At 38.1% G+C, this 14,259-nt stretch overlaps 2 protein-coding genes across 2 annotated transcripts in view; both read right to left on the minus strand.

Annotated features, from left to right (window-relative positions):
* Window positions 1–14,259, minus strand: part of LOC144648141 (EGF-like repeat and discoidin I-like domain-containing protein 3) — a 200,767-nt gene that overhangs the window by 93,050 nt on the left and 93,458 nt on the right. The gene's annotated exons all lie outside the window — the stretch shown is intronic.
* On the minus strand, window positions 1,255–5,735 carry LOC144649537 (retinoschisin-like). The gene is made up of 5 exons (XM_078509052.1): window positions 5,414–5,735; window positions 2,978–3,089; window positions 2,485–2,810; window positions 1,534–1,672; window positions 1,255–1,397 (listed from the first exon to the last, which is right to left on the minus strand). The coding sequence occupies exons 1-4, from the start codon at window positions 5,417–5,419 to the stop codon at window positions 1,535–1,537; spliced, it is 582 nt and encodes a 193-aa protein (XP_078365178.1). The 5' UTR covers window positions 5,420–5,735; the 3' UTR covers window positions 1,255–1,397; window position 1,534.

Here is a 14,259-nt window from a genome sequence, read left to right on the forward strand (position 1 = left end):
GAGCCCACGTTACCCTTATCCAGCGAAAAGAGAATGTCAAAGTGATCGTGGGCTCTAGGAGCGAGATTGGCATTTTCATCAAAACCAAGCTCAACTGTTTTTTTCTTCACCGAAACTTGATTTTTTTATTAATGATTTGTATAAAAAGGCTTGAAATGTGCAAATGAAATTTACAGCTTAGCTATTTTATTAGTTAGTAAATTTTTTATCACTGATGTTCATTTTTTATGTAAATTCCATTTTTTAAATAATATTTTACTGAAAAGCGCCCATGAGCTATTGATATGGCGCACCTATTCTCTTCTTGGAAGTACTTTACGAAGAATACACGAGTCTGAAAGATCTTTTCCTCAAAATACAGTGCCCTGCACATCTTATTGATTCGACCATTTCACAGTTTCTGACTCCGTAACAGACCCAACGGGAAATAAAACTCACACAAGCAGCTGCGTCGACAGAACCAGAACTGTACTACTGTTTAAACATCAAAAGTTGGCCGACACTGTCAGAAGACAACAACGAGAGTTGAACAACAAAATTTGAAAACCACTACAGCCGGTGTTCACGAGTAGGAAAATTGAAGATGATGTCAAGATGCGCGAGAAAAAACCTCCATTAATCAACCAGCAAAGCGTTGTGTATTTATTCAATGGTGGGTGTTCTAACTGAACGCCATACAGGACAATATATATAACACATGATTAATAAATCCAAGCTGTAATTAAAGTGCATTATGAATTCTAAGCCAAGCCTACAATCCGAGACGTTATTGTTCGGAAAGTACTCCCTCCTCCCCTCTCAATTTTGAAAATTCGAAATGGCATCATTAGTCACTGGTTGCTCAAGCGAGGAAGAGCGTGCTTGATTAAACAGCTTAAATGGACATGGTCAGCGTTCTTACCGCGCTGACCTGGACACTAGTTTTCACGTTTTAAAAAAAGACCACTGTGGACTTTTTTCAAAACAAACCTTCAGAAATCTGCTTCAATCTTCTCAGTGTTTCACTAAATGGGAAAATTTAGAAGAAAAAACAACACTGAGAAGATTGAAGCAGATTTCTGAAGGTTCTCTACGCGTATTTTGATTTCGGGTTAAGGCGGACTTTTTTCAAAACGTGAACGCTGACCATGTCCCTTTAAGTTGAACTGCAGCTCAAGTGTTCGAATTAATTACGTGATTCCAGCTTTACAAAAAACCCAGAATGATGGATTTATAACAGAAGTAGAGATTGCATTACAACACTGAAGATGGCAATAAAATTTCAAACACCACACGTTGATGTTAGATGGCAGGGATTTTAATTCGCAACTCTATTTGTCGTCCATGCTCCACTTTTAATAGCAGGCAATCTTTATTAATCAGTGTCGTTGTTTACTTGTGTGATGAAGGACGTGAGACTGCAATACAAAAAAATGGCATCAATTTTTTATAACTTAGCAAAAAACTTGACATTTTAGATTTCCTTTTTAAACATTGGTCGCGTGTACTAGATTTTAAAAGCTCTGCAAATGGGAAAGCAATCATTTAACTCACCCTAACAGGTATAGAGCTCCATTCTCATTGCAATGTGTGCGTACCAATTCGTCGGAAGGACCCGGATGTAGCGAGCTTCAATGATCGGGTTTAGGTCATGATAGACAATCGTATACCTTTTTGTGCTTCCTTGAAAAATCTAAGTGAAATTGAAAAATACAGAAACGTTCAGAACGGTCATGATTAATTGAATGTACATTTTTTTTCTTAGTGAATAGTCTCCGACGAAACGGCATACCTCCTAAGACAAACTACGACACAAATTTCCCAGAATATAGCAAATGTAATAAACGTACTACTTCCTCTCCTACGGACCACAGGGGGGTAAGGAGGGGAGGGTGAAATGGGGTGAAGGCGGGGCACAGAAAACGAATCCAACTGAACATGGTTCAGAGCACGTGACTCGGCCTCATGCAGAAAAACAGAAATGTGTGAAGGCATTAAAATGTACGCGCAAACAGTTGTTTTACAGACAGAGGCGGCCGAGCGCTTTGGAACGTTGTGGGCTAACACTGTCCCAAAACTACGCGGCAGGTTTTCATATTTGGAGCACCTATTTTTTGTTCTAGCAACTTTAGTAACTTTTTGTTTTCTGAGCACTTTCTAGACTGAAGATTTCCGAAGATTTTCCGATTGTTGTTCGAAAGGACATGCGAGCGTTTCCGATCATTTTTTCGAACTTTTTCGAAGATAAACGAAGTTTCTCGACGACTTCCAAGGAATTTTCGAAGATGTTTGAACTCCCTCACGAGGAGAAATATCTTGACAAACCAACTTTTAGGTTGCGCTCGAGTTATTTTCGGCACCAAAATGTGAAGAGGAGTGATGAAGCCCCCTGAGAAATTTTCGTTCAGGGGGAGGCTACAGTCCCCCCCTGCCCCCCCCCCCCCCTCCTGCTCCGCCGCCCATGAAAGAACATTCTTAATTTAGCAAGACGGCTTGTAGTCCTACCGTGTCTGAATGATCTCCACTTCGCCTGTAAAACGTGAAAGTGTGTCCATCTTCACTATATTGTAACTTGTATTCAGTAACCCACTGGATTCCATCATATCTCGATTGTGTCGCTATACGTGTCACCCTTGTCGTTTGTTGAAGATCCACCTGCAGCCACTGATTATTGTCATTATACAAAGCTGCCCAGCCCCCAGCTTTCCCTCCGCCTCCCCTGAAGCGCAACCTGGCCTGGTGAGCGGCATGATTGCTATTGTGCTCTGATGAGGCGGTTATTTGTGAGTCAAGAATCGCACCGCTTTCCATCCCGAGAGGTACTGGATTCACTGAGTGAAAAAAAGGCAAGAAGAACGTGATGATTTTCAGTAGCTCAAGATTCTGTTTTCTACCATTTAATTACATCTTGCTAGAAGTATTCAATTCCAAGAACAAATATAAAAGAGAAAAACAGGACGCCCCGAAGTGACGGGATGCAAAGATATTGACAATTTACCTCCACAATAATTTCCACACCAGCCCTCCTGGCATTTACACTTGAAGGCTTTTGTCTCTTTAATGAACGTGCATGAGCCTGCATTCAAGCAACCGGTCAGCTGACAGTCATGCTGCAGAGAAATAAAAATAGAATTCAGCAGGATTTGGCGAGAAACCGTTTTTATTGTTAGATGTCATGTGACCTCGAACTAACCAATGAAAAGCGCGCGCTGTTGGAAAAAAAAAAAAACAGCTATACAATAGAATAATAATAATTTTATGTACTAACTATAACCTAGCGAGTGAAGGAGCTATTGCAAGAAAGACCGAGAGTAAAGAGAGCTGAAAAAAACCTAAAGTTAAAAGGAAATCAGTCCGGCTCCCAGATCATTCAATTTACTGGATAAAAACTTTCAACATTTTGATGTATTGTATTTTATTAGTTGGATCTTCATAATGGCCATAGGAAACTGATTGCGAGGTATTCTGGGTTTTTGAATATAAATATGATCATAAACTGACATTGAAATTCCTTTTTATAAACCTTCAGCTGAGAAATGACGTGTTTACTAACTGATTACTGAAATATGACATCTGAAAAATTACTGATAACTGAGAAATCGCCGAAAATTTAACTAATAACCCAACAGACCTTATTCTATGTTTGAAATTTTCATGATTGGATTGCAGTTTAACGGCGGTTATATACCCCTAATTGAAGAAGTGTTGACCCTATGAAAAGCATAAACCATGAACAACAAGACCGAATGGTACTCTGGGAGGACAGCAGTGGTAAGCTGAGTAATATTCCATTTATTAATCAAAGTCTCTTCGAGATACCGACTTTTTTGCATGAAGTATGAGTCGAAGGTTTATCCTGTGCATTGTTCTTCGAACTTATCATTACAGTTGCTTTGTAGTTTAGTTTAACAATTTCCTATCTTCGCGGAGGAAATGCAGCCATATAATTTTGTCAAAAATGGCTCGTCCGCGCCGGGTATTTATACACATATTCCTCAACATTACACAAATAAACAGTGCAAATTTCACCGAGATCTGACAATTCTATACTTTAAAATTGCAAGGACCTTTCGAGGCAGTCGATTACGGCAGCGAAATTAGCAAATGAAACAGCAAAATATGCGTTCGACGCTTTGTTTTTGCGACGCCATATTTGAATTGTTATAGGTAGACCGCTGTTCAATGTGTTCAAGGCCGTATCGTTACGATTGCTCCACGTAAAAGCACGAAAAAATACGGATATTTCCGACTAAACATTGCGGCGTAAACAAATCGATACACTCATGCTGCGTTTTGTCTGGGCTCTGCGAGGGTCGGATATCAAGACAGCTTTTTCGTGAGCTTAAGAAGGATTAAACAAAAGCCATATATACAGTGAATGCTTTCGAATTATATTTGAAGATGAAATACGAAAGAATTTTGCTGTCTTTGACTGAAATTCCACTCGAACTGCGTAGATACGATCGCATGTTGTAAAGCCGATTCATGCAACATTGCTGTCAACGCGAGGTCACATCGACTCGGATTGCAAAGCGCTAATCATTAACATTACAAACTGGCGCTTGTAGCAACCAAATTTGGCCTAATTTTTAACCGCTCCTAAGCTAAAAGAAGCCCCCATCTCTTGCATTTGTTTTAACTTCAATAATATCTTTGAAAAGAGCGAGTTTTTTTGGTATGGTTTATTTTTGACGTTTGTAATTTTTAAACGATGTAAGTGCTAGTGATTATTTGTTCGTGTTTTAGTGTTAGTTACGCAATCCATTGTTAGTGCGACGCTTTTTATAGATCGCCTTTCAGACCGGGTGCGTTGAGATAAGAAAGCTGACATGTCACTTTTAAAACTGTTATATAACGTTTGTAAATGTGACAAGTCACGTTTTTTCTGCGAGATCGCAAGTGATCACCCACAGCAGAAAGTAATCCCTTGAGAAATTAAAACAGTCCCTTGAGAGTTAACAAGAATGTGGTTCCACATTTACCCCCACTTAACTGCTATTCTCCCTCATTTTGCTTGTAAACAAGCAAAAAAGTCGAAAAAATCACATATTTTCGTCTTTTGGAGCTTGGTTTATGCAACTTATTGTATCGTAGTATTCATTCTGTCACAGATAGGATTGATTTAGTCGATTTCCCAGTAAACACTTGGGTCGCATCGTTCATGGTTTATGCTTTTCACTGGTCAACGTTTCTTCAATCAGGTATATCCAAAACAGAATAAACCTTCACCAATTTTAATTAAAATGAAAGCCTAAGGCAGTCGATCAAAATATGATACTTAAAAATGAAAATGGGAAAACTAACTTACCAACCCTGCAACGTCACCTCATTTTACTTTAGAGCGATATAAAGCAAAAGAAATAAATTTACAAACTTTTAAACAATTGTTATTAAAAGAATTTTTTTCGTAAAAAAAAATAAGGCTTTCTCGTACCTTCATGTCTTCAAAGTGTGTATAAACAGATTCTTCATCGTGTTCTAGGTCTTTCCCTTCGAAAGGAAACAATGCTTCTCTTTCGTTCAACTCACAGATTCCTTTTGTTTTGTCGCGCCTTGGAACTTTGCGGAAATTTGTCGAAACGCATCGAGGGTTTCTTTGACAGTGCAAGCCACAAGATACCAGGCTAGCGGAGTGAAATGTGTTGAAGGTGAAGCCTTTAAAACGGCGATGATTACGAGTTATTACGGGAAGAGACAGAGAGTTTTCATCCCAAGCAACTGTTTGAGATGCCAGGATTTTGCACACAATAACTACAACGAAGAATGGAATGGAAGCCATTTTGAATTTTTACTTTCACTGCTTACGAACGTGTTTAACTGCATGTGTGTGTGAATAATGCATGAAAGAAACTTCTAGTTAATTTGTGGAAACTATAATTACTTACTTTCATATAACCAAATTCAACGAGAAATTAGCTGTTGTAAGCTAAATAAATCCCCCGACACTTATATAACGTTATTCATTCATTCATTCATTGTTACGGCGCTGTGTTAACTTGCGACGAATTATGGCAACAAGCGATAAATATAATCAAACTTAAAGCAAGCTGTGAAATTTGTATTTGATCAGAATAAGAGCCACTAAACAAACATGAACTTTTGATTTAACGTAAAGGACCATTCATTATTTATGCCAGGGGGTGGGCTGGCAAGATTCATTAAAAACACTAGTGAAGGAGAAAGTGACAGTGAGGACGGCATCGTTCTTGTGCACCACAGTAGCTCAGTGTCCTCGGAGAGTGAAAACAATATGGAGGAAACTCCCCTGGTGCCAGTTATATCCGCCAAACATGATCTGGACACAACATTGCAACATCATTTTTACGAAATCAAGACTGTTTTTTGTATTGACATTAATACAGTAATCAAAAAAGTACACACGATCATAATTGAATAGAAGTGTTAATAAGAAAAGAGATAGCCCACCTCTTTGTCTGCAACATTTAAAGGTGACCCCCCTCAGAACATCCTGGATTTTTCATGACCCCCCCCCCCCTCCCCTCATTTCTTGCCAGCCCACCCCCTGGCATAAATAATGAATGTTCCCTAAAGTTTTAATTCAGTTTTTACAAACAATGGGACAATGAAATCTTTATTTTTCAACCTTCAAGACCAAATTTTCAAGTCGCCCTGTGGAGATTGAATTTATCACAACAGAGGTACAACAACAGAGATGAGACAAAATAAGATCTTGTGATGGTTTTGTATCTTAAGGGAGTTTATACTGACTAGGGGAAAAGCTTTGGCCACCAAGATTACATGTAACCTCGCTTCAAACCGATAAGCTTATTAAGCTTAAAACCGGGTTTAAAATCACCTACTGGTAAACATAAAGGTCATCTTGTTAATGTTTGAAACCTTTAAAACCTGGAACAAATAGAAATATTTTCCCAGCCATTCTTTCTTTTTCGCACGACTCCCGCTGTTTTTTAATCTCCCTTCTTCCCCCGCCCCTGTGGGAGTGCTTACAGATGTCACCTTCGACTCTTCATCGAGTTCCGAGTAACGTCACCTACCTCGAAATAAAAAATTCGCCAATGAGCAACGAACTCGCGAAGAAAACAACGCTGTAGAAAATTTTGATTGGAGAGGACTTAAAACTTTTACATTTGTTGAAACGCATCAAGGGCTTCTTTGACAGTGTGAGCCACAAGGTACCAGACTAGCGGAGTGAAATGTGTTGAAGGTGAAGCCTTTAAACCGGCAATGATTTCGAGTTATAACGGGACGAGACAGAGAGTTTTCATCCCAAGCAATTGCTTGGGAACCAAGGATTTTATACACAAATGCTACGGCAAAACAAGGAATATATCAATCCCAGTCATGTCTGTGAAACACATTTTAATAATGCATGGCAAAGTTGAGGACATTTCTAATTTAAACTAAGTACATAACTGCTGTTTACTTTTAATATTAAACAAGAACTTTTTAGATTGATTCTGCAAAAAAAGCGGCGAGTAAAAATTATATTTTGACAACGAGACATAACTAAATGAATTAAACTATAAACCATTTATTATTTAGGATTTAGTTTGTTTATCATCAACTGTTTACAAAACCTTATGAATCGTCACACTCTTTTTCTTTTATAATTACCTCTTTTTCTAACTGAACGTTGAGGTCGAGAAAAACCAAATCTAACAACGTACTCAAGGTAGAAATTCTGGTAAGAACGAACTTTCTTTTTTCCTATTTGTTGTAAATGTCATACTGAATGAATAAATCTTTATTCGAACACAACCTGGTACCAACAATGTCACTCGTCAGCCCGCTGTACATTTACATATTGTTCAAGCTTAAATTAACTGCAATACTACTTTGCTTTTAGAAATTTTGCAAATCACAACACTATGAACATTCGGTGGTTGCTCCAGACCTTGAACGTAGCAGTTTTGGAGTTTTAGCGGGGGAAGTCAATGTCTTTACCAAAAATACGGAGATGCGCCACTGACGGTTGTCGAAAACTTAGAATATTTAGCCTTGACCAAAAATTAACATTCTTTTAAAAAAGGAGTATTTACAAAACTAAAAACGAATTAATACACTTGTCGTCCGGAGGGAGAACGCACAAGCTGTTAGACGGGGGGGTGGGAAGGCCAGATACGATAAATTAGGACACTAAATGCAGTAAATTATGATTACATGGAATTTAAATTATTAAATAATATATAGATTTAACCAAGCCTAAAAGCGGAGCTGCACACTTATCTTCTGGTTCTTGAAATGTTGTGAAAATACTCCTATTGAAAATACTGTTATTGAAGTTATTAAACGTATACTACTCAAGAAAGATCCATAGCCGAAATAAAACTTTCAACTCCAATCGCAGAAATTGCGCAAAGAAAATCCTGTCAGTACCCTAGAAAAAAAGAATAAGATTTGAGCCCGCGATATAATGGAAAACATTAACATGGTCAGCGGGCAGCTTCAAAAAACACATGCCTCGATGTGCTGTACACTAGAACCCGAAATATGGTCATGTGATACTGGTCAGCGGATACCTTGTTTTGACAGCTGTCAATTGACCATAACATGGATGTCCAATATCAGAGATTCAAGCCGAGGCTTCGCGCGCTGGAGCTCCGCTACACGATTTTTAAGGCAACATTGAGGGGGGGGAGAAAAGCATTCGTGTTTGAACAGCTAAGATTAAACTGCAACTGAAGTGTCCGAACTAATCACATGATTTTAGCTTCGTAAAAACCTCAGATTGATTTATTACAGAGGTAGAGGCTGCACCACAACAAAGATGGCAACACCCTCTGATGTTAAGAAAGCAGGGATTTAAAATCGTATCGTAATTGTATTCGTCGTCAGCGCTCCTCTTTTAATAGCTGGCGATCTTTATTTATCTGCGTCGTTTCCTTACTTAATTGTGTACGTGGCAAATAAAACTTCACACTTGAGTCTGCAAAACGAAAAGTAAATTGCATCAATTTGTTATAACAAAAAAGTTAGCATCTAAAATTTCCATATTAAACCGCGGTCGCGTGTGCTTGTTAGAAAAGAGATGCGCAAAGAGAAAAAAAACAATCGGATTCAACTTACCCTAACAGGCATAGAGCTCCATTCTCATGGATATCCAACTGTGCCATTTCGTCGGAAGGACCCGGATGAAGCGAGCTTGGATGATCGGGTCTAGGTCATGATCAACACCAGTATGCTTGTCTGTGTTTCCTTGGAAAATCTGAGGAAAATTGAAAGTCTTCAGATATAGTACGTTCGGAACGGTCATAATTATTTGCTTATTTGAAATGTACATTTTTCTTAATGAATAGTCTCCGACGAAACATGCCCCCTTTACCCCTCCCTTTGCTCCAAATCAGACATCCACAAACGACATTACTGACTGAGAGTGGTGGGGGGGGGGGGGAGAACGGGGGGAGAGGTAAGAAAACGGCGTCGAATACTTCGTCTCATTTCTCAGAAGCATTGTCCAAATTTAAATGCTGAACTTAACTCTAGCAGTGGCAAAATGCTCAACAGATATGGCAAACTTATTTAGCTTCATCTAGAAAGCACGCAATGTTGCGTGGTTCGCTTCCGTGTAAACGCAGCAATTGTTTTAATTGCGTGCGTAGCACAGAAAACGAGACTGAACATGGCTCAGAGCACGCATGATGTGTTCACGTGCAGAAGTACAGAAATGTGTGAAGGCATTAAAGGAGCAATTTCACGATATTTTAAGTCATATTTCTGATTACATCCAAATTGAAGAAAACCTCAAAATAGTAGTTTGTCATGTAGAGAAACAACAGTGGAGTAGTAAAAATGCAAAAAAAACCAAGGATGGTTTCGACTGGTGAACATTAAGACAGATTAAGAACAATAAACTTGAAAAAAACTTGACAGTTTTTTCAAGATGTGTTGTCCGTTACATAGCTCCTTTAAGCTATAACGTGCAAACAGGCGTTTCCGACACATGTTTCTTAATTGAATAAAAGGGCTTGTAATAGTACCGTGTCGGAATGATCTGCAATTTGCCTGTAAAACTTGAAGGTATGTTCATCGTCACCATTATACTGTAGCTTGTATTCTGTAACCCACTGGGAGTATCCATTCATCCCTTGTGTCGCTATACGTGTTACCGTTGTCGTTTGTTGAAGATCCACCTGCAGCCACTGATTATTGTCATTCTGTCCAGCTGCCCAGCCCCGACCGAAGCGCAACCTGGCCTGATGGGCGGCAAACGTGCTACTCCACTCTGATGAGGCGGTTATCTGCGAGTCAAGAATCGCACCACTTTCCATACCGACAGGTACTGGATTCACTGAACGAAAAAAGCGAGAAAAACAATGATGATTTTTGGTAGCTCAAGATCCTGTTTTTCTATTATTTACTTACATCTTGTTAAGTGCATTCATAGACATAGACATAGACTTTATTTCCTCTCGAATTTTAGAGTAGCCTTTAATATAATATTTATATTGTAGCTAATATCTTCGAGAAAAAATAATAATAATAATAAAAGTGTAAATGTAAAATGTGAAAATAATAGTAAATGTGTCTAAACAAAAGTCATTCCCTGAATGTACCTTTTAAACTCTGTTTTAAAGTCACATGTTCTAATACAATCAGGTAACGCATTCCATTGTTTAGCTGAGAAGTATGAAAAAGAACTAAGGCCAAAGCTCGTAGTTCTAGGCTTACAAAGGGACAAAATGTTATTGCCACGTAGATCGTAACAGGAGGACCGAAGTAAAAACATATTTTTCATGTAAGCTGGAAAATGGGGGGAAAACAGGCTTTTATATAATATTATTATATTACATTTACAAATTGCCCATTAAAAAACGAAATGTGTCATTCTCGCATTAGCCGCCGTTACATATCGCGGAACAGCTGCCGGATTCCCGCACTATCCACAATTCATTTATTTGAAGAAATACAAAATGACTTTTGTGTTTACATATTCCAAGTCCGCGCGGCCACGAACAAGTTGCAAAGCAACTTGATGTCACGCTGGCTTGTTGTGAGTGAGTGTGGCGCCGAGACAATTTCAATAATTACCTCCGCAACAACCCTCTTTGCATTGACAATTGAAGACTTTTAACTCTTCAATGAACGTGCACGAGCGTCCATTCCAGCAGCCGGTCAGCTGACAGTCGTTCTGCAGACAAATAAAAATAGACTGGAATTCAGCAGGATTTGGCGGGAAACAATTTTCTTGTTTCAGATGTCATGTGTCCTCGAAGTAGCCAATAAAAGCGCTGTGCGCGCGCTGTTGGGGAACAATTCCAGCTACATAACAATTAATTCTATGTACTAATTATAACCCAAGTAACAAGTCTTTGTTGCGATTCTCTGCCAGTGCGTTCACACCTTTCCTTTTTACATTTTCGTAATTGAAAACTTAAGTTGTTCGAAACCCTAGGTGTACACGTCAGAGAATAACTGTTTGCAGAATTGCTGTGTAAATATTTAGTAATAATGTAGCCTGCATGTGGACCACTCCAAATTAGTTTGTTTTGTCTGTACGCAGGCTATAATGTGCTGCTATTGCAAGAAAGACCGTGAGCAAAGAGAGCTGAAAATATCCTGAAGTTAAAAAGAAATCAGTCTCTCCCAGATCATTAAATTCACTAAATAAAAACTTTCAGCATTCAACATTTTGATGTATTGTATTTTATTAGTTGGATCTTCATAGTAGCCTATACGAAACTATTTGCGAAATATTCTGGGTTTTTGAATATGAATATAATCATAAACTGACATTGAAATTCCTTTTTAACAGCTGAGAAATGACTATTGTTAGCGGCTACTAATTTTAGCGTTTTTAGCGAGTTGGGTTAAAATCGCTCAATTTAGGGTGCGTTTCTTTGGGAAAATCCAAAATTGGATCATTGATCTCAGATCACACGGATACTTTTCTCCAAAAGAAACGAAGAATCCGAAAATGGATTTTTTTGCCATGACAACCCCGTAAACACATTTCGCACAGAACATTAAATATCAACACAAATTTATTTTCCGTCGAATGTACCCTAGCTAAAATTCTTTCAGCATACAAAATCTTTCACAAAAATCACGTTGAATAGCTCTTCTTTAGCCTCAAGCGAGAACGCATCTGAGAGCAAAGAATGTTTGCGAAATAATCAATGCAAACTTCACTCGTGACAATTTCAAAAGGATACAACTTCCGTAGGCACACGGTGGCTGTTCTAGAAAACCTGCATCCAGTTTAAAATGATACTTCATACTGATCAACCTACCGTTTCCTTTTATCGCGAATTATTGTTGTATTTTGATCGAAATAAGCGCCTGAAAACTTATCGTATGACAGTGTTTACAAAGAGCGAACCTGTATTTTCATAGCAAAGACCGCTGGGCCAATGTACTTTTTTCGAATCATTTTCCAAAGAAACGCACGGATCATGAATCCTAAAACTCCGGATTTAGATATGATCTGATGTATCCACTCGGAGTGTGGATTCTTCAGATCATTGATCCGAGATTAATCCATTTTCGGATATAGGTAAAAGAATCCGGATTTGGATTTTCCCGAAGAAACGCACCCTTAGTACTCGCTAAAATTTGTCTCGGTCAAATTTAATATAATTAAATAAAGTGGCCCTGCTCAACTATATGACAACGTCAGATGGTAGGGCAACAGTTAAGGAGGGTTAAGAGAGAGAGCTGGGATCGCGGGCATCACGGAGAATATGGCTGATTTTCCTGACGAGGACCCACTTTCTAACATTTGCAATTCACTTTGTTCTTTCTGTCAATGATAATGTTCGTTCAATTTCAAGTGCCTTTTTTCTATTGCTGAACTTTTATTTCCATCTTAGCAATATATTTAAATTGTTTATTTTTTAATTTTCGGAAAATCGCTAAATTTATTAGTCGCTAAATCTTGCTCAGAAAAATTCGCTAAAATAAGTAGTCGCTAAAAATAGTAACCTTAAGGTAACTGAGAAATCGCCGAAAATTTAACTGATATCCGATCAGACCCTCTTTCTATGTTAAAAATTTTCAAGATTGGATTGCAGTTTAACGGCGAACTACTTTAAGATTAATTGTTATCCAAAACGGAATAAACCTTCACCAATTTCAACTAAAATAAAAGCCAAAGGCAGTCGATTAAAATGGGATGCTTACAAAAAAAATGGGAAAACTAACCAACCAATCCGGCAACGTCGCCTCATTTTACTTTAGAGCGATATAAAGCAAAAGAAAAAATTTACAAACTTTTCAACTATTGTTATTAAAAGAATATTTTTTCGTAAAAAAATACGGCTTTTTCGTACCTTCATGTCGTCAAAGTGTGTATAAACAGATTCTTCATCGTGTTCTAGGTCTTTCCCTTCGATAGGAAACAATGCTCCTCTTTCGTTCAACTCACAAATGCCTTTTGTTTCGTCCAAACTTGAAACTTTGCGGAAATTTGTTGAAACGCATCGAGGGTTTCTTTGACACTGCAAGCCACAAGATACCAGGCTAGCGGAGGGAAATGTGTTAAAGGTGAAGCCTTTAAGCCGGCGATTATTACGAGTTATTACGGGACGAGACAGAGAGTTTTGAGCAATTGTTTGAGATGCCAGGATTTTGCACACAAAAACTACAACGAAGAATGGAATGGAAGCCATTTTGAGTTTCTACTTTCACTGCTTACGAACGTGTTTAACTGCATGTGTTTGAATAATGCATGAAAGAAACTTCTAGTTAATTTGTGGAAACTATAATGACTTACTTTCATCTAACCACAACCAACGAGAAATTAGCTGTTGTAAGCTAAATTAACCCCCCACACTTATTTAACGTCATTCATTCATTTATTCATTGTTACGGCCCTGTGTTATCTCAGTGAGACGAATTATGGCAACAAGAGATAATTAGAATCAAACTTAAAGCAAGCTGTGAAATTTGTATTTGATCAGAATAAGAGCCACTAAACAAACATAAACTTTTGATTTAATATAAAGTTTTAATTCAGCTTTTGCAAACAATGGGACAATGAAATCTTTATTTTTAAACCTTTAAGACCAAATTTTAAAGTTTCCCTGTAGAGATTGAGTTTATCACAACAGAGGAAGAACAACAGAGATGAGACAAAATAAGATCTTGTGATGGTTTTGTAACTTAAGGGAGTTTATAAAGGGAGAAGCTTTGGTCACCATGATTACATGTAATCTCGCTTCAAACCGATAAACTGACTAAGATTAAAACCTGGCTTAATAAAATCACCTACTCGTAAACGTAAAGGTCATCTTGTTAATGTTTGAAACCTTTGACACCTGGAACAACTAGAAAGAATTTCACAGCCATTCTCTATTTTTG

Source organism: Oculina patagonica, chromosome 4 (assembly GCF_052425735.1).
Source record: "Oculina patagonica isolate OP01 chromosome 4, crgOcupat, whole genome shotgun sequence".
In the NCBI taxonomy this organism is placed as follows: Eukaryota; Metazoa; Cnidaria; class Anthozoa; order Scleractinia; family Oculinidae; genus Oculina; species Oculina patagonica.

Bases quoted from the DNA above. Each gene is read 5' to 3' on its own strand.
- LOC144649537 (XM_078509052.1), bottom strand. The intron at 2,811-2,977 runs GTAAATTGTCAA...TTTTTCACTCAG, and splicing joins GTGTGGAAATTATTGTGGAG to TGAATCCAGTACCTCTCGGG. The intron at 1,673-2,484 runs GTAGGACTACAA...AATTTCACTTAG, and splicing joins GTGGAGATCATTCAGACACG to ATTTTTCAAGGAAGCACAAA.